The 19,499-nt window shown below is 37.0% G+C and overlaps 3 protein-coding genes across 7 annotated transcripts; 2 read left to right on the top strand and 1 right to left on the bottom strand.

The window, feature by feature from the left end:
• The first annotated feature begins 126 nt into the window (after positions 1 to 126).
• Positions 127 to 2,667, top strand: LOC132188508 (uncharacterized). 4 transcript variants are annotated; one of them, XM_059602988.1, is made up of 3 exons: positions 127 to 276; positions 1,487 to 1,584; positions 1,703 to 2,667. In XM_059602988.1, exon 3 carries the CDS (start codon positions 1,735 to 1,737, stop codon positions 2,455 to 2,457), a length of 723 nt encoding a protein of 240 aa, XP_059458971.1. In that variant the 5' UTR covers positions 127 to 276; positions 1,487 to 1,584; positions 1,703 to 1,734; the 3' UTR covers positions 2,458 to 2,667. The 4 variants fall into 4 exon arrangements, with proteins under 4 accessions (XP_059458971.1, XP_059458969.1, XP_059458970.1 ...); XM_059602986.1 differs by having other exon boundaries at positions 1,475 to 1,584; XM_059602987.1 differs by having other exon boundaries at positions 1,445 to 1,584.
• A 4,561-nt stretch (positions 2,668 to 7,228) lies between these two features.
• On the top strand, positions 7,229 to 16,132 carry LOC132186755 (AP3-complex subunit beta-A). Of its 2 annotated transcripts, XM_059600788.1 has the most exons (11): positions 7,229 to 7,539; positions 7,687 to 7,763; positions 8,139 to 8,388; positions 8,512 to 9,174; positions 10,061 to 10,234; positions 11,228 to 11,354; positions 11,436 to 11,545; positions 12,206 to 12,406; positions 12,830 to 13,839; positions 14,388 to 14,657; positions 15,393 to 16,132. In XM_059600788.1, exons 1-11 carry the CDS (start codon positions 7,324 to 7,326, stop codon positions 15,760 to 15,762), a joined length of 3,468 nt encoding a protein of 1,155 aa, XP_059456771.1. In that variant the 5' UTR covers positions 7,229 to 7,323; the 3' UTR covers positions 15,763 to 16,132. The 2 variants fall into 2 exon arrangements, with proteins under 2 accessions (XP_059456771.1, XP_059456772.1); XM_059600789.1 differs by lacking the exon at positions 7,229 to 7,539 and having other exon boundaries at positions 7,688 to 7,763; positions 8,179 to 8,388.
• A 137-nt stretch (positions 16,133 to 16,269) lies between these two features.
• LOC132188506 (uncharacterized) lies at positions 16,270 to 19,171 on the bottom strand. Its single transcript, XM_059602983.1, has 9 exons — positions 19,096 to 19,171; positions 18,845 to 18,961; positions 18,444 to 18,759; positions 17,702 to 18,137; positions 17,522 to 17,621; positions 17,377 to 17,436; positions 16,972 to 17,055; positions 16,770 to 16,877; positions 16,270 to 16,680 (listed from the first exon to the last, which is right to left on the bottom strand). Exons 1-9 carry the CDS (start codon positions 19,162 to 19,164, stop codon positions 16,372 to 16,374), a joined length of 1,599 nt encoding a protein of 532 aa, XP_059458966.1. The 5' UTR covers positions 19,165 to 19,171; the 3' UTR covers positions 16,270 to 16,371.
• Between the last annotated feature and the right edge of the window lie 328 nt (positions 19,172 to 19,499).

Genomic DNA, 19,499 nt, shown 5'->3' with positions numbered 1-19,499 from the left:
ATAGCTGCTGAGCCATGACTTAAACGAGAAGGAGCTAAGAAAGTCTGATCTTATCCTTCCTTGGTCAAAAAAAAGAAAAGGAAAGAACAGCGAACTTTCTTTTCATAGAGCCGGTCACTTAAAATTTATTGTCCACTCCACATAAACAAGTCGGTGGTTTCAGAACCCTTTGACGCTCCAGTATTGGTTGTATTTCGCATCCCTTTGCTACCATATATAGAAGGAGGAAGAACACAATTATACAAAGAAGCTTGCATGGCTTTGGAATGCATCCTGGTGAGTAGATCTGCTTTTATATTTGTCGAATAAATCATTTTTAGTTACTTGCTTCTTTTTTTTTTTTTTTAATATTTACTCACTCATATTGCTCAACTCTCTAGCTAGATCTGCAGATTACTGCATGTGCACTAACATCGCAAACTCCTTTCCGTTCCAAAATAGAAGTCTGATCTCTTCTTCTTTTTTTCTTTTTTCTTTCTTTTTTTTTTTAATATTTATTCACTCATATTGCTCAACTCTCTAGCTAGATCTGCAGATTACTGCACGTGCACTAACATCGCAAACTCCTTTCCGTACCAAAATAGAAGTCTGATCTCTTCTGTTTTTTTTTCTTTTTTTTTTAATATTTACTCACTCATATTGCTCAACTCTCTAGCTAGATCTGCAGATTACTGCATGCACTAACCAATATCGCAAACTCCTTTCCGTACCAAAATAGAAGTCTGATCTCTTTTTTTTTTTTTTTTTCCCCGAAATAAAGCTGGGACTTCCATTAACCAAATTAAGAAGCGACAGATTATTTTATATTTATTTTATTTTATAAAAATACGTATCACTTTTACGAACTTTCATTTATTTTAAGAAGGCAAAAATGTTAGATCAGTGGACAAGTTTGTGATATATAGGGATTTTCTTTTATTTTTTATTTTTTATGAATATATAATATGTTTTGCGTTTATATATCCAAATCTATTTCTATCTAGGGTCTTCGATCCAGATAATTAACCTTTGTTAATTTGTGTGTGTCTGTTTAAACTCTTGTTTATTGAATTGAATTAATAAAAGTTTGGCCAGCCAAAAGAACAATCTTCCACAGCTGTTTACAAATTCACTTTCTTTTTCAAAATAATAATAATAATAGTAAATAAAAATAAAAGAAGAACAAGAACAAGAGGAAGAACATCCTTGGATATATATATATATATATAAGATTTTTGAATCAGATCACAGAATTATTTCAACCTTGATTGGTGTAATTTACAACAATCTCTAGATAATTCTAAGTCATAACCTTGATTGGTGAAATTCTCCACCTAAAAGATTAATTATATACATTAATTGCTCATTTAGAAAAGAGAAAAATAAATTAGTCTTGATCGATCTGTTTCGCTTACTTTCCTTGAAATTATATTCATTTTAAGACTCTTCTTAATTTATCTTTTAGTAGCCTGATCAGAAAGAGACTTACTTTCAGAACTCTTATAAGAGCTAGGAAAGATTTTGCATGCCTTTGCTAGCATAAAAGGAGGAGGAAGAAGAAGAAGAAAAGAAGAATCTTGCACATGCATCTTTGAAATCGTCAGGGTAAATAAATTAATCTACTACATATGTGGAAATTGGAATGGCTTTCACTCTTACTTTTTACTTTTTCATTTATTCGAACAAACTTCAAATTCATCTTATTCGTGCTTAAATTGTCCAGACATTCTGAGATTTGCAAACTTCTCACAAGATATGACGAGAATTACTGATATACAGCATTCTAGTCACCCACACCAGCTTACATGGATGGGGGCGCAAGCACCTTATCATTGTAATGGGTGTAAAGAGGAAGGGTTTGAGCCATGCTACCAGTGTGAGGAATGTGACTTTCATCTTCACGAGCAATGCGGTTTAGCCGCGCGCGGCTCAATCTTACCGCACCCGTTCGAGAAAAGCAAATTCAAGTTTTATGGTCAGCATACAGAGAATGGGATGAACTTTGGATTTTGCGTTGCATGTGGGCAGAACATCCGAGGGTTTATGTACGAATCTTCGTGTAAGAAGCCAGTCCGCATACATCCTTGTTGTTTGAAGCTCCAACAAATTATTTCAGTTGATGGGGTGACTCTGGAGCTCCGTGAAAAGATCTCACGGCTATCAAAGGCATGCCTAATATGCCAAACTAGGAAAGTTTCAAAAGAGATTAGGGGATGGGCATATGTTTCCAAGTGTGGCAATTTCTGTTGCCATGTGGCATGTTTCAAGGCCATGACCCTCAAGAACTGGAAGGCGTCTTGTCTTTGCCCAGAAACTGATGGAAGCAGCACCTTTGAATTGAAACTAGGGCTTGGGGACGCTAATGGAACGGGGCATAGTGAGAAATGGCTGGGGAAGATGAAATTTCTTCTTCAGATCATCATTGGTGCAATTTTAGGAGAAGGAATTTCTGTTATTGTTGAGTTGTTATTCGCATAGAAAGTGAGTAATGTTATACATTACTCACTTTCCTATTACTCCATAGAAAGAAATTAAAGAAGCTCCGAAGGAATATTTATGCTTTATTGTTATAAGCATTCTGTGACAAATACTGCTTTATTGAATAATGGAGTGCATGGCATAGTGAGAAATGGGTGGCCGGGGAAGATGAAATTTCTTATCTTCAGGTCATATATATTATTGGTTCAATTGTAGGAGAAAGAATTTCTGTTATTGTTGAGTTTTTATGAAATGAATAGAAAAGAAACATTGTTATTAAAAATAAATAAATAAAGCATTGTTGATTTATAGACGTGTGATTTTTTTTTTTTTTTCCTTTTGAAATATTACACATGTTGAAGTTTCTCACGAACTAACAGTTTGCTTATCCTCACATCATAATTCAATTCAAAGTCAAATTCATATTTTTTTTTTACTTTTAAATATACGGAGACCTTAGCATGCAGGGGTGGGTGGGACTAGAGCTTTATGTTTAGGGGGACAAAACTAGAAAAATATTTTTTGGGGAGGGGTCAAAAATTAAATTTAGAAGGCCTATTTCATAAAACACATAATTTTGAGGCATTTTAATAAATTTAGGGGGGCTAGGCCCCCAACCATTAACGTACTTCTGCCTCTACTACTGTTAGCATGTACGGACAAAACTGTAATTTTTTATTAAGACTAAAAAATAAATAAATGAGCGACTAAGCTTAAATATTATAAGGAGACCCTAGCACCACCGACAAAACTATTGTGATGAAACTATGATTTTTTTATTAAGAGTAAAATAGAAATAAATAAATGAGTGGTCAAATTTTTTATTAAATTTGACTTTTATTAAAATTATGTTGCGAAGATAGGGAAGATGTTCAGCAACATCCTTGGCTTAGACTTGCAAATCACTCTACCAATTATTCAAGAGGAAATGCTTACCAAAAAAAAAAATACAGATATTTTGAGATAATAGCTAGGCCAGATGAATAACATCATGGAAGTACAGTGTCAACGAGAGATCGATATTTTGTTAGTTGGAAGCTCAAAGACCGGACCAAACCCAAAAACTCAAAAAAAAATTATCTCAAAATTAACTCTAATATATATATATATATATATGGTGTACACGTTGAAGATTTCGTAAGTTGTGTGCTATATATTTTAATTGGCCTACTAAGTTGACTTGACTGATTTTTCCAATGTGTAAACGCTGGCCAAGACAAAAATATAATCCAAACGAAAACTCGTTGAAAAGAACCTCTTTGTCCGTATGCGTAAATGCTGCAAGAAGGCCAATAATTGTGTTAGTACGTAGAGCATCTCCCAACCATACCTAAAATATTCTATACTACTTGAACGACTGTTTGTTTTATTTATATATATTCTCCATCACTCCAACAAATTTTTGTATTCTCTTTTCTATTTTTCTTTTAAATATTATTTTTCAGTCTTTTTTTTTTTAAAAAAAAAAAAAAATTATATTATTTCATTCATATTTTCAAAGCCTCCTTCTTCTCCCTTCAGTCACCAACATAGACCAACACTCAACAACCAAGAAACTCGCGGCCGGAGATCATGATATCGGTACCCACGTAAACCACCCCTGCAGAATCTGTAGGATAGAAGGCTCTTCAGGATGAACGTGTTTTGGGAAAATAGTAGACAAACATGTCAAACAGCAACATCCCACCGCAGGTTGCATTGATCATTAGCCTCATAGTAGTACATCACATGTGGTTCCCTCGATACCCTGCAGACACCATTAATATCATCTAAGTAATTAAAAATAGACGTAAGTTGGCAAGAGTGATCATACCGACACGATTGAGGAAACGACTCTACTCATCAATAGTGATCAGTATTACTGCATGCATAAATCTGGCTGGTGAAAAAAATGTTAATATACTTACAAGCCGAAGAACCATCCAATTCTGGCTGTTTTATTAGTTTAAAAGTGTATATGTTTGAGGGGTTTAAAAATGCGTTAAAAACTCAAAAAGTACGTTTAAAGAAAAAAAAATACCCGTTTGGTAAAAAAAAATGAACGCTTTTTTAAAGGACCGAAAAGTCTAAAAATAACAAAAACGTTTTTTAACTTAAAAGCTCTATTTCTCCAACATAATTACAAACAAGCTCTTATTAATTTTTTTTTGTAAGCATTCCCTCTTGAATAATCGGTAGAGTGGCTTGCAATTCTAGGCCACTGATGTTGCTGTACAACTTCCTTATATATCCTCGCATCATAATTTTAATCAAAGTCAAATTTAATTTTTAAGCTTAAATATACAGAGAGTTGGAGATGAACCTATGACTTTTTATTAAGATCGAGTAAACAATAAATGAGCTGCTAGTATATTTGAGCTTAACCTCAAATTATAAAATTAATTAGCTTAACCTCGATATCTCATTTATCTATTTTTATTTTACTCTTAATAAAAATCATATATAGTTTTGTCACGATATATAGTTTCGTCCGTGATGCTAGGCCCTAGCTAGGCCTGGTCCCCGTACGTATATCTAAGCTTAAAAATTAGATTTTACTTTTATTAAAATTAAGCTTAGTCTCCCATTTATTTATTTTTATTTTACTCCTAATAAAAAATCATAATTTCATCCCTCTAGTGTGTACTTAATCACTTTGAGATTGGTCGACAAACAGTACGACAAGGAAATGCACTGATAATTAAGCGAGTCAAGCTTCTGATCATAAATACAAAAAAAAAAAAAAAAAAAAAGAGCTTCTGATCATAAGATATATATGCCAAAAATTACTGAGAAACAACATCCTAGACACCCACATGACCATTAACAATATTTATATATTTCCAAATAGATCATTAACAATTATATATTCTCATTTATTAGAACAAACTTCAAATTTATGTATATTAATTTTCGCTTGAATTGTTCAGGAATTCTGAGATTGATCGACAAGTAAATTATTAGAAGAGGTTCGGGGCTGGGCTTATGTCTCCACTTGTGGTTATTATCATTACCATGTGGGATGTGTGAAGGAATTGGTTCTGGAGAAATGGAAAAAGGCTTATTTCGACGAACAAAGTGGTGGAGAAACGACTAGTACTGGAAGTTTGGTTGTAGAGCATGGGGACTTGACTGGAATTATGAGGGCTAGCTAGAAGGCTAAGCTCGTCGAAAATACAAGGGATTCTTAAGCTCATTATTACTGCAATTTTTGGGGAAGGAATTTCCGTTATTATTAAGCTTGTATCTGGCATATAGCTAGCCCCATATATATATACAAATAATTTGTATATATATAATCATTGTAATTAGATATCTTGAATATATCTATTAATTGTAACATAATTGGTTACAATATATATATATATATATATATGGTCAGAAAAATGATAAAAACAATTTTCTATTTCATCTTTTACCCATTTTTGTACTCTAGATTATTGATGAATTTATCATTGAATTTAGAATAATGCTAAAAGTTACTCTTATTTTTTTTTAAAAATGATGATGTGACTTTTAAAATAATTATTAGATTTTGAAATAACCCTAATTGAAATGAAAGATGTAATGAAGGGGTGTCTCTAAAGCTGAGTGAAAAGATCTCATGGCCATCAAAAAATGGTTCGGGGCTGGGCTTATGTCTCCACTTGTGGCCATTATCATTACCATGAGGCATGTGTGAAGGACCTCATTTTTTTTCTTTCTTTTTTTTTGAGCAAATATGGGAAAACAGGGGAGGGGAAACAACATGAATTGGTTGAGCAACCCAACAATAAGCCTCAAAACGTTCTCATCAGAGTAAGTAAACATAAAATAAAAGGAAATGTATCAAATAAATGACGTAGCCCTATAACTTCTTAGTACAACCAAGAAACCTGGCCACCTAAAGAGATGGTTTGTGAAGGTGCACCATAAATGGTACAACCAAGAGAACTGTTGCAGCACACCCCAAGGATAGTCACAACAACAACAACAAAGAAAACATTGATAGAAACAATTTAAAGCCTACAGAAGAAAATTTCAGCACAGATACACAAGAAAAATTAAAAATAGTACTAACAAAACGAGAAATAAACCCACAAAGCAACGCCAGCAAAGGAGGAGATAGAGTAAGCCCGGCCAGTGCGAACAATGCTTTGGCACGTGAAGACTACGCGCCAACAATGGCAATTAGGAAACCAGAAACTATCATTGAAAACCAGGAGAAGTGGCGGTGTAGAGTCACACGCAGCACGTAGAAGAAGCTCCACGCATTAGCGCGTGACCGACACACACGAGCAAATGAGATCCACTCGTTGGCTCGTGTACCTCACGTTCCGACTTGTGGAGGTCCGATGGAGGAGCGGCTGGCAACTGTAGACGCAGAAGACAAGGCTAAACTATTTTAAATTTGTTGAAGCCTTTGTAAGCTTCAAAAAATTAAATTTTTTCAAAAAAATTATATATATATAAGTTTGTTTAATGAAGCTCAATTATTTTTTTTATGTTTGTTTAACGAAGCTCAATTATCGGTTATCCCAAAAAAAAACAAAAAGTACTGTTTGTGCCCCGCTAGAGCCACGTGCATGCATCCTGGCTTGTTTCTCATACATTTTTAATTTTCTAAATTTATAAGAGAATGAACAAAAATAGGAGACCTCAGCCCATACCAGACCAGCCCAGCCAGTTCAACCTGGGCCTGATATTTTGGTCCATCCACATGTCAGGCTGGCCTCGGTCCGGCTATATCGACCAATCTAGCGACAAATATAGCAAGCTCTAGGCCGTAACGAGAGTCTGCTAGTCCCGCAGCCAAACAGACTGAATTAGCAAGCCATGTCCAGCTGCCCCGTTTAGAAGAGAGAACAGAAACAGAGAAATCTCTCCAAGCTCGGAATCGGAATCAAAATGTTCCCGCAATTCGGAGCCACGGCGGAGACTCTGAGCAAGGCGTCAACGATGGTGTTCCGGATCGGAACGGACGCCCACCTCTACGATGACCCGGAGGACGTCAACATCGCACCGCTCCTCGACAGCAGGTTCGACTCCGAGAAATGCGAGGCCCTCAAGCGTTTGCTCGCTCTCATCGCTCAGGGATTCGACGTCTCCAATTTCTTCCCCCAGGTCGCTCACTTGATTTACGCCTTTTCCTCTGTTTGGCTCTGAAAATCATAACTAATCTCCAGTGCTTAGTTAGTATTGTAATGGTCCGTGAATTGCGTAAATTTTATTATTATTATTTTTTACGTAGTTTTGTAAATGGAATTACAGGTTGTTAAAAACGTGGCGTCTCAGTCATTGGACGTGAAGAAGCTTGTGTACTTGTACCTGCTGCATTACGCTGAAAAGTACGTTAACTGGTTAATTTCAGGCACTAATTTCTTCAAATTTTAAAAGATTTATGCATTCGTTTTGTTTTAATTATGGTAGTTTCTGGATCTTTGCGAGGTTGACTAAATGCATGTTCATTGTCTATGCGCACACATACACTGTTTACTAGGTGGTTAAAATTGATGATTAAATATAATTTTTCATTATCTCGGGCTTAAAATCAATTTAATTTGGTTTCTGCACCAGTGAGGCTAGGATATGGCTTTGTGGATGGATTTTGAACTTATGCTCTATTTGATTCTATGCAAGCATGTAGATGGTGTTTAGAGTTAACGGGCAGCGTGTTTGGGTACTTGGCATTACTTACTTCTACTTATTATTTGGTCATTTAGGCGTCCAAATGAAGCGTTGCTATCTATTAACTATTTCCAGAAGGACTTGGGGGATCCAAATCCATTGGTGAGGGGGTGGGCGCTTCGTACCATGGCAGGAATCCGGCTACATGTAATTGCACCTCTTGTTCTGGTGGCTGTAGGAAAGTGTGCAAGAGATCCTTCTGTTTATGTTAGAAAATCTGCAGCAAATGCACTTCCCAAACTGTATGATTTGCGCCTAGAGGAGCATACCTCTGCAATTGAGGAGGTCCGGTAACTTTTATTTTAACTGATAATATCTTTTCCCCATTTCTTATCTTTGAGAAGTAGATATTTCAGGGGGAAAAATAAATTGAAAGGGTTTTCGTCGCTGGTTTTATGCCCTATGCAGATTGTTGGGATATTGTTAAATGACCATTCCCCTGGAGTACTCGGAGCTGCAGCTGCTTCATTTGCTTCTATTTGTCCAAATAATTTTTCTCTGATTGGACGAAATTATCAAAGGTTATGTGAGATTCTTCCCGACGTGGAAGAGTGGGGGCAGATAGTCTTAATTGGGATCCTTTTTCGTTTTGTAATAGCAAGGCATGGGCTTGTTAAAGAGTCCCTTATGTTTTCTTTGCACTGTACGGAGAGTTCCAATTCTGAAAATGATGGTTCAGCTACCAAAATTTCAGTAAATGAAGACACTGGATATGTGAGCGAGGATAATGACTTTGGATTAGATGCTGACATGAGTGGGAATAATGTCTCAGAATTTGTAAAAATGGTCTGCAGGTGTTATATTGAAGGGCCGGATGAATACTTATCCCGGTTAAGTTACACAAATAGGGGTCCTTCTGAACTGAATGTTTCACAATTTACTTCTGGAAAAAGTAACAATGATGTGAAGATCCTGCTGCAGTGTACGTCCCCATTGTTATGGAGCAATAATAGCGCAGTGGTACTTGCAGCTGCTGGTGTACATTGGATAATGGCACCAAGGGAGGATGTCAAAAGAATTGTCAAACCACTCTTGTTTGTCCTGAGATCATCAAGTTCCTCGAAATATGTGGTACTTTACATTTCCTTGAACTAATTGGTGTATGTATATTTCACATGTTCCTTCTATTTGTATTGCTCGTTGATGTGCATGTCTACTTATATGTATAACTTATGGCTTTCTTGTAAGGAGTTTGTGTAGTATTCTATTTTAATGAACAACAAAATATATTGATTTTCAAATATCTTATAGCCTAGGCTTTTTGGGTACATTATTTGAGAAGCTACTATGTTAAAATAGGCTGTCATATGAGGTAATGAAAGGTGGCCGGTTTGCTGAAGCCTCAAGTAGGAAGGTGTATCTGTCACAATCATTTTATATCACCGAACTCCATTTTGGAAGAGGGAGGGAAATAAGATTGTGAAGAATGGAAATGCAGTGTAAGAAAAAGAAAATCATTTGTAAATTTTGGACTTGAACTTATTCAGGAAATAATTCTTTTTTGGTTGTTTGATTTAAGATTGAAATGCATGAAATCCTTTCACATCTCTATTTGTTGCGTAGCATATACTGAAAAGTGTGGGTTAAGTTCCTTCATCTTTTTATGTATATCAACCTTGGCATGTATAACACACCTTCATTTAAGGACATATGTGAGTACATTTGCTTTAAAACTCTATGAGCTTATGGTGTTTTGAATGGTTGTGACTTTTGAGTGCTTACTGTTGGTTGGTGCAATTCCATGAAGTGTATTAGATGATGTGGACGATACCTATGCATAACTTTTCAAGGTTCTCTGGAAGTTAGTAAGCCATAGTATTGGAGTTGCTTCAATGCTTATGCATCATGGCAGTAGATATTGCTTTTATCCAATTCAGATATTGAATTTTGTTTATTCTACATTTTCAGCATGGTATCTAAGATGGTAAGGATGGTTTATATCAATTTACTTTTGCAGGTCCTCTGCAACATTCAAGTCTTTGCCAAAGCAATGCCTTCTCTCTTTGCTCCACACTTTGAAGACTTCTTCATATGTTCTTCAGATTCATATCAAATAAAAGCTCTGAAGCTTGAGATACTGTCTTCCATTGCTACAGATTCATCCATTTCATTTATTTTTAAAGAGTTTCAGGTATACTCCCCTATTTGTTTGATGGTCTTTGCAAATTAATCTCTAATAGATAGGTGACTGCCTTTTGGAGGAAGTTTTGTCAATGTTGGGGTTTTTGTCCATTTATATCAGATGGATTGGTGATCATATTTCAAACTTTTTGTTGGCTTTGCTGTAATTTTTGGGCTTTACTGTGATTAAATTACTTACCACATCAAAATGTTGTCTTGAGTAATTTCTTTACGGTTCTTAGTTGGGAGAAAGAGGGCTTATTAAAGTAGGGTAATCCACATATAAACTGAAGTCTGTGACATGTTAGACAAAGATGTGTTCGTTTTTTCTGTAATGAGAATTTTAATCAGGCAATACAGCTTTAGAATAAAATTAAGGTTGATTGTAGCTTTCGAAATAAAATTAAGGTTGTGTACAAACAAGTGGTGCAGGATTCATGAGTAAGATGTGATTTGCAAATGGTTACGTTTTCCTGCATGTTATGCTAACTGCTACATGACCTTGATACTGTCAATCTGTGTGGAACTTTGCTTGCTGCTTTGCTTTTTAATTTCTCCCTTTTAAAACACTATAATCTAACCATACCATTGATTGGACAGACACTGGAACACATTCATCAGTTAAAGTAAAAAAGTTTTCAGATCTGCTTCGTAAGGGACGGTAAACAAATATAAATTTTTGGCTAACGTTGAGAAAAGATTGAGTAGGTGGGAGCAGTATCTGAAGGAATATGTTTTCACGCTTTCCTTTTTGTGACACTAAGGTCATGTCTAAGACAATCCTTGGACAATCTTGAAGTGGTTGATCAACTGTTAAAGTCATCATATATGGACAACTTACAACTCACTGCACACTCTTCATGTGCAATTGTTTTGCTGTTGTTTGGATTGTCTGAAAAAGGATTTTGTAATTTGTATTTTTGTTCGATCCAATCGTTACGTCTTGTTCATCTTCTTGGGTTTTAGCGCATGACTTGATGCTTATCTTTTAGTGTGTTGCTAGGATTATATTAGAGATCCAGACAGGAGATTTGCTGCTGATACTGTTGCTGCAATTGGTTTATGTGCACAACTACTCCCAAAAATGGCAAACACATGCTTGGAAGGGCTTTTAGCTCTGACTAGACAGGGTCTGTTGCCTGCCCCTTGTTTTCTAGCGTCCTTTGAAAAAAATGTTTTTCTTGTTTGTTAAAAGCAATACAACTATGCAGAATTTGTGTCTGGTGACTCTGGATCTGTGGAGGGAGAAGCGGATATTTTGATTCAAGTAATAATGTCCATTAAGTCAATCATAAAGCAAGATCCAAGCAGTCATGAGAAGGTACACTTTACTTTTCTGTTGTCAAGATGCTTTCATGTCACAAACATTGTCCTGTTGTTTCAATGTTTGCATTTGTTGTACTTTTGGATCTGATGTTGCTTGGAGGTGCACCATGCTAATCTTTTCTGTTATTCATTATAGTTTTCTAGCATTTTGAACTTCCCCTCATGTCACAAGTTACCAATTTATGTTATCATTCCATAACTACTTACAACATTAGTTGCATATTTAAATTGAAACATTGAAGGAGAGCCTTGGTATATCATTGCATTAGCATAGGCATGTCAATGGCCTTTAATGCCTTCTAGGAATGTTACTGGTTAATTCTTTCTGCATCTATCTTATAGTTGAGTTTATGCACTGGGGTATAGCCCTGGCCCGTACATCACCTTGTCTGTTGAACTGTCATATGACAGTATATATCCACCTCTATGACAATTCTACTTCTATGTTATATGTTATTATTTGTCAATTAGTTGAGATGAGTTAATCTATGACCTCTTAACAACTAATTCAAAAAATTCTCCTCATTTCATCGTGGTTTGATCACTACAGCACATATGCTAGTTATGTGTATGTATCATTGACATATATGTTCTTCGAAATAATCATATGTGTGATCATGTCAATTCATAAGTAAACTCCTTTTATTTTCTACAGGTTATAATTCAGTTGATTCGGCGTTTGGATTCATTCAAGGTGCCTGCAGCCCGTGCAATGATTATTTGGATGGTAGGGGAGTATAGCTCTTTAGGGGATACAATACCGAGGATGTTAACCACAGTACTTAAGTATCTTGCTTCGCACTTTCCTTCAGAAGCATTGGAAACAAAGCTTCAGATACTAAATTCTATTGTGAAGGTATCAAGGACAACTCTTTTACCACTTTAAATCTCTCGAGAAGATTTTTTAGCTTAATGTGTCCCCTGCCTTCACCCCACCTCATTGATTTAATCTACTAAGGCTGTGATCCAGTGTTTGGATTAACAAGAGATTCCATGATTTCCCTTGGTTGGATTAACAAGAGAGTTGTCTCAAAATATCTGTAGAATTTAAATTTGGGATTTTCAAACATTTAAATCACCATTGTTGCTACCATTACGTTTTCCATCGGTATGAATGCTTCTTCTCCCACCCCCCCCCCCCCCCTCTCTCTCTCTATAAATGTGTGAATCGCGAATGCCCCTGGTGCTTCTTCTGGAGTTCTTGAAATTAAACGATTTGACTTGTTTGATTTTGCTGCTTTTGTGAAAACCATGCTTTATCAACTGGCCTTTTCTACAGGTCTTATTATGTGCAGAAGGGGAAGATCTGTGGAGTTTCAAAAGAGTTCTAAGTTATGTGCTTGAACTGGCTGAGTGTGACTTGAACTACGATGCTCGTGACCGTGCACGTTTTATAAAGAAATTTTTTTCATGCAATTTAGGTTCTCGAGGACTGGAGGAAGAAATTAATAGTCTACCTCAAAAAAAGGAGCCGTCACGTGTAATTGCAGAACACATATTTGGAGGACAGATGAAGCCAGTGTCACCTGAACCCATGAACCACCGATTTTATCTTCCTGGTTCTCTTTCACAGATAGTTCTCCATGCAGCTCCAGGGTATGAACCCCTTCCAAAGCCGTGTAGTTTGTTACTTGATGACTTTGACCTCTCAAATGTGGATAAAGGATCAAATACCTTAGAGAGAGCCAGAAATAGTGAATCCTATGACACAGATGATCCTGAATCTGTATCTGGGTCTTTAGATCAGGAAAGTGCTTCTGATTATAGTTCTGAACATTCTATTACTCGCTCGAGTGTTAGTGGTGGCAGTGATGAGACTGGTTCTGTAAATGAAGGTGATGATAATGATGATCCACTGATTCAGATTTCAGATGTTGGCAATGCTTGTGAAAATGAGAAAGGAGTTTCTCAGTCCGGGTCTGCTGATTTGGGGGAATTGATATCGAAGAGAGGTCTTGAATCCTGGTTGAATGACCAGCCTGGTTTATCCAATATGAGTACATCTGAACAAAGTCAAGTCTGCGGATCTACTGCAAGAATCTCCATCAGGGATATTGGGCACCGAGTTAAAATGAAGAGCTACACACTCTTAGATCCCGCAAATGGAAATGGCTTGAAGGTGGATTATTCATTTTCATCTGAAGTTTCAACCGTATCCCTTCATCTTGTAGGTGTAGAAGCTTTCTTCAAAAATTGTTCTTCGGAGCCCATGTCAGACATAATTTTAGAAGATGAGGATTCTTCCAAAGGCTCCAATTCTGCAGATCAAACATTGGTTGCTACTGACAGGTGATTGCTATCCATACTTGTCAATGAATGTTGCCAGTTCTTTTTGCGCTTTCAAGGTTGAGTGTCTAAGTATTTAGATGTAAGGAAAGTCTTGTAATATGATGTTCCTAGAGATGTTTCTCATGTCATTGGTTGAATGTCTTTGAATGTCATTGGAGATGTTAAAAACTTGAGGTTAGATGTGATTTCTATAAGTGCTAACATGTCTGTCTCTAAGCTGGTTATCCCAGGTAGAAACTCTATTTTATTAATATTTGATTATTTATAAAAGGTCAAAGAGTGCAGTTATATCACTGAGTGTAAAAGTTTGAGTTTGGTAGATTTTCAAAGATTTTAAACTGTTGTCTTAATTGTTAACGGTCACCAGACCCACCTGAGTTTCAGCCACCATGACTGTAGTTTCACATAAACCGTTTATGATTGGTATAGTCTCAAAAGTATCAGTGACCTTAATTTTTTCCTCCCCTGCCCCCAACCTCTCCTTGTATCTTACATACTGACCTTTAAAGCACTAATTCATTTTGAACCTTCTTATCTTGATGCTGCAGCTTTTTGGCATCCCATAATGACGCACCAAATATGGTTTCTATGGAAGAGATCACTTCTCTGGAACCTGGTCAGACAGAAAAGAGGATTATCCAGGCTCGCTTCCATCATCATCTATTGCCTCTGAAGCTGGCTTTATTTTGTAATGGCAAGAAGCTTCCTGTTAAGTTGCGGCCAGACATTGGATACTTTGTAAGACCACTTACAATGGATATTCAAGCCTTCACTGATAAGGAATCTCGTCTCCGAGGAATGTTTGAATACGTGAGGAGGTCAGTCACCATATTGAATCCTCTTATAATTATTTATTTTCTTCTTTGCTGTTGCCTTTTCCTTGTACTGTCTCGGAGTTGGGTGATAGGATTCAGAAATCCTGATGTTCATGTTAATGCAGTATTCGTAGTGCTATATAAGGCCCGTTGTACTATTGGACATAGTTGTAAAGGTAGAAGTAACATGTTTGGAAATACTACTCCAGCATTGACTCTTCTTCTGTTATCAAATTGGGCAATTATGCCTATGGATAGATAAACAAAACCAGAAGAAGGAAAGAAAGAAAAAAGGTAATGAGATGTAATGAAAGTAGTATGTAAAATTGCAATATCTGACTGCCGTGGCAGGTGGATGAATGGTAAATGCACTTGTTCTCCTTAATGCTTGGGTTATAATCCCGTTACATTCATGTTAGGGTGGGTGTCTAGCTTCTATGGGGCCAGTGAAGTCTACCCTTCTCAGAGTTGCCTTGGCCATGCATAGGAAGTGCCACCATCCCCCCTTCCTATCCTTTTCTTTCTGCAGTGAAAAAAAAAAGAAAAGAAAAGAAAATGAATTGTAATATGCGATTTTCCACTCTGTCACACATCAAGATGACATATATAAAGATATCTGGTTATATATGGAGTTATGGAGACCATTCTCTTTCTCCTGGCTGTTTTTTTTAGTTGTATAATAATTGGGTCATCTTTCATATTCTAAATTGGATTCTCTTGCAATATTATGCACAACAGTTGCACGTTCACTGACCACGTTGAGGAGCTAAACAAGGGCAAGGATGAGAACCTAGCAACAAAAGACAACATTCTTGTAATCTGTGAGTGCCTAGCATTGAAGATGCTTGGCAATGCAAATCTTTTCCTTGTATCAGTGGATATGCCTGTTGCTGCCAACCTTGACGATGCATCAGGTTTACGCCTACGGTTCAGCAGCGAGATCTTGAGCAACTCAATTCCCTGCTTGATTACCTTTACTGTTGAAGGAAAATGCCATGATCCGTTGGAAGTGTCCATAAAAGTCAACTGTGAGGAAACGGTATTTGGCTTAAATCTGTTGAACAGAGTTGTGAATTTCTTGGCTGAGTCCTCTGGTGTCCTCACGTAACTAGTCGTTTTGGAAAAGAAATGCGGAACTGTTAATCATCAAGTTTGGGAAGAGAACAGGTGAAAACTCAAAGAAATTGACTCATTGTCTTAAATATGTGGTTGGATTGCAGGTTTTAAAACATTCTTGACCCTTTTTTTTCGGTAGTTTCTGTATATAGGCATAAGCAACTTTGTATTTGTGTTGTCATCCGTAAATGCCTCTTATTTTGTTCTTGTTAAGAGGTGTTTCTACTTGACGCTCTTAAGGCATATATCTTATTCAGTGTTTTTGAACTTTCTACTGCTCAAGTAAACACAATGGCTATGCTACTGTAAATTTGTTCCACTACTTTATTTGAACGAATGGCGTGTGATTTTATTTTGGTTCTTTTTCTCGCTTGTTTATTGAATAATTTATCGGTCATGTTATTGTATGAATGAGTCTTTGTTCCTAATTAGTGCGTAAAATGGTCTATATATATGTATCATGCATAATAGGAGAAGAGTAATGTAGCAATTTCCACCTTTTCATAACACTCATGTCATACCAGCTAATATAGCAAGCTTGTTTGTGGTCGAATCATGTTCACATTATTTGCTTGCTGGGACATTGTTATTTCTTCTTCACTTAGAAAGGCACTAGGTAGCGGAACTCAGATTCATATGGTTGGATTTCTACCATTTTTGTTATATGAGATCTTGTTTCCCCATTCAGGCATTCCATCATCAATTTTTTCAATGACCCAGAACGCGGCAATTGGCTGTAAATCCATTCTAGTAGAGATTCCATGCCATCTGCGAAATCTCTCATGTGCCACTGCAAAAGCTTAGGCACTACAATCTTTCTCTTGCTGGTGACTCCCACTGAAGCTTCCAGATATTCTACTTTTGCCCTGCCGAGTTCATTCACTACTTCATTTGGGGTGTACACCCTTAACTGCACATAATTGGATCTTTCTTTCATCAACCTTATTGAACTTTTATGTGATTAGAAATAGATGATCACATTGTTTGTGTTAAACTTACTGCTGGGGAGGACCGACTGCCCCGGCAGAGGGCAAATGTGACGTTGGGTTCTGGATACCCCAAACCATAAGCATGCCGTAGCAGTGTTTCCTTCTCGTCCATTGGGCCCTTGCAAGTATATATGAATTCGTTAGCTAAAAAAAAAAAAAAAAAAACCAGAAGAGCTCTGATAAAGTAGGTAGATATTAATCTCATCACATACTTGCTGAGGTTCGCATGGATGTCGGAGAATAAAATGCTCGATAGCCAAAGCATTCAGTACTATTCCTCCAACATTCACTGCTGCCTGAGTCAAAAATGGATCCATCTTTTATGTCAGCACAAGACTTGGAAAGGATATATATTCTCGTAAGTGCCGATAGAAGTATTACATCTTTAACTACAATTCTTTTACAAATTAACGCGTCAGTCCATAACTCCAAGTAAAATGATTAAGCAAAAAACATCAGTTTATAAAAAAAAATTGTAGTAAAAATTGTATTACCCCCAACAACTCTTAAATTGTGCCTTGTGACACTTAAGTAGACAGTGAAGTAAATTTATAAAAAATTTATAGTACAAGTTGTAGCAATTCAAGCATTTGCACACCAAATATAGATCGACATACTTTGTTCATAAGTGCCAGTAGTTTGGCCTCTGTAGAGGGTAGCCCATGTTCTAGAAAAGCCTGAAATTCGATAAAATCAAGAGTAAACTTATATTCCCATACACAAAAGTCAAAACGTTGTCGGTTTAAGAGTGTCTTACGGTACATGCATTATACAGGCATTGTAGATGTTGATCCAGAATGCCAGCTTCTGCTTGTAGGTCAATAATGTCAAATTGACATTGCATAGCTTGCGCATCAAAACCCTGCCAAACAGTTGAGAACATACAATATCACTCGGTTACTAATTATCAGTGTGTTTCAAATACCCAGAAGCAAAATTAACCTCAGTTTCCTCATCGCCGGTAAGAACTCTGAGAACCGGCCGATGTCTGTTGAGCTTCTTGTGATTTGGATGAAGTTCTTGTACGGACCAACATCCCTGACAGCGCCATCTAAATCTGGCAACATGCCATAAGGATCGAGATTCGAGTTGGTGTCATTGAATAGGAATGTGGGTACTGTTCTGCATGAGTTGAATGTGGTCTTTGCTATGAAGCCTTTTGATTTCATGCAGGGGAGAGTAAGCTTTGGAACTACAGCTGATCCTTCTCTGTCCAGAGATGTCTGGTTTAGCTCGAGAAATATGCCGATTAGGCACTTTATTAGTTTCTCTGAGAGTTCATTTGGTTTCTCGAAGGCTGCTTCTTTATTAATATGGTGTTGTTGATGATATCGATTCAATGATCTCCTGGTATGCCTCCTCGACATTTGACATTCTTCTGTTCATCACATCCAAAATCGAATACAGGAAAGATAAATAGTGAAAAGAAAGAAGGAAGCAAACTAGAAATATATGTATTTGCAAATAAATAAACATAACTTAATTTACATAAACATGATTTTCTTGTATGGACCAATACAGATACATGTTTCAGCATGTTGACATCATGTAAACAGAGGATCATCCGATCAATGGGCTCACTCACTACTTGTTTTTTTGTTTTTTGTTTTTTTTTTGGATTCTCAAACCTTAGTGTAAGCAGGAGGCTTATGAACATTCTTCTTGGTAAAAATCTTTAGTTTACCATTGGCTCTTGTAGAAGACATGCTAAGGATTTCTGACACAGAACCCAACGAAAGTCTTCTTTGCCTTGTGATTCTCTCTTTCCTAAAATCATCATAATTTTGTGATCTGGAACGCTGGTCATCAAGCAATGACCAGTCCTCGGGCACACATAGCAAGTCATGACTATCTTCTGGCAGCCTTCTGAAGTTCTGGATTTCCCTTTCTACATTCTCTTCCCTTTCTTGATGCAAGCTTAATTTCAGTTCCTCAACTTTTCTCTCCAGCCATGTTATTTCTTCCTGCACCATTGCTAGCTCTTCCAAAAGCACCTGAACCTGCATTAGTATACATTCCTCTCTGAGCACACAGCCTACTTCCATTCAACTATAATTATTGCCATGAATTTGCTCCTATATATACCTGAGGTGGAACCAATGAGGAAAGACTTAAATGGGAGGAAACTGGGCCTTGAAGTGCAAAGCGCAAAACCCTGTTGAGTGCCTGTTCCCCATCTAGTTCTGCTTGTAACTTCTTGACCTGTATGTACAAATTATGCTGTGAGAAATGAGCACAAGGCCCAGATAGGAAATTAAGTTATTTGCATTGGAATTGGAAACGTCTTCAATTTCAAATACCCAGATAGGAAATGAGCAAAAGTTCTCTGTTCTCACCTCTTCCTCGAGGTCGAGCCTTCTCTGCCGCTCGTCGCTTCGTTGCATTAGTAGGTCCTCAAATTTCATTGCGGCAACAAAGAGAAGGAAACTCTCATAATATATAACAATCTGACAGCAAAAGTCATGAAAGATATAGAGCTCAGAGATTAGTATTGCCGTATTGGTGTGGCTGTCGTGGGTGCCACTAGACTAGAGTATAGCTGTATAGGTACGTGAAGTGCAAGCAGGGGTGAGAAGAAAGGGGAGCAGAGAACATGAGAATGTGCGGTGGAAGAATCCATTTGGCTGTGAATGTGATTGGACCGTTGGTATATTTGTGCAGTGCATGGCCATCACATGAACTCAAGAAGGCACATTTATTTCAACGGTGGGTTGGAGACGTGAAGCCCATGAACAGAGGA

Source organism: Corylus avellana, chromosome ca7, assembly GCF_901000735.1.
Source record: "Corylus avellana chromosome ca7, CavTom2PMs-1.0".
Classification (NCBI taxonomy): Eukaryota; Viridiplantae; Streptophyta; class Magnoliopsida; order Fagales; family Betulaceae; genus Corylus; species Corylus avellana.
The sequence above is the reverse complement of the archived record's forward strand: the minus strand, read 5'-3'. Positions and strand labels throughout refer to the sequence as shown.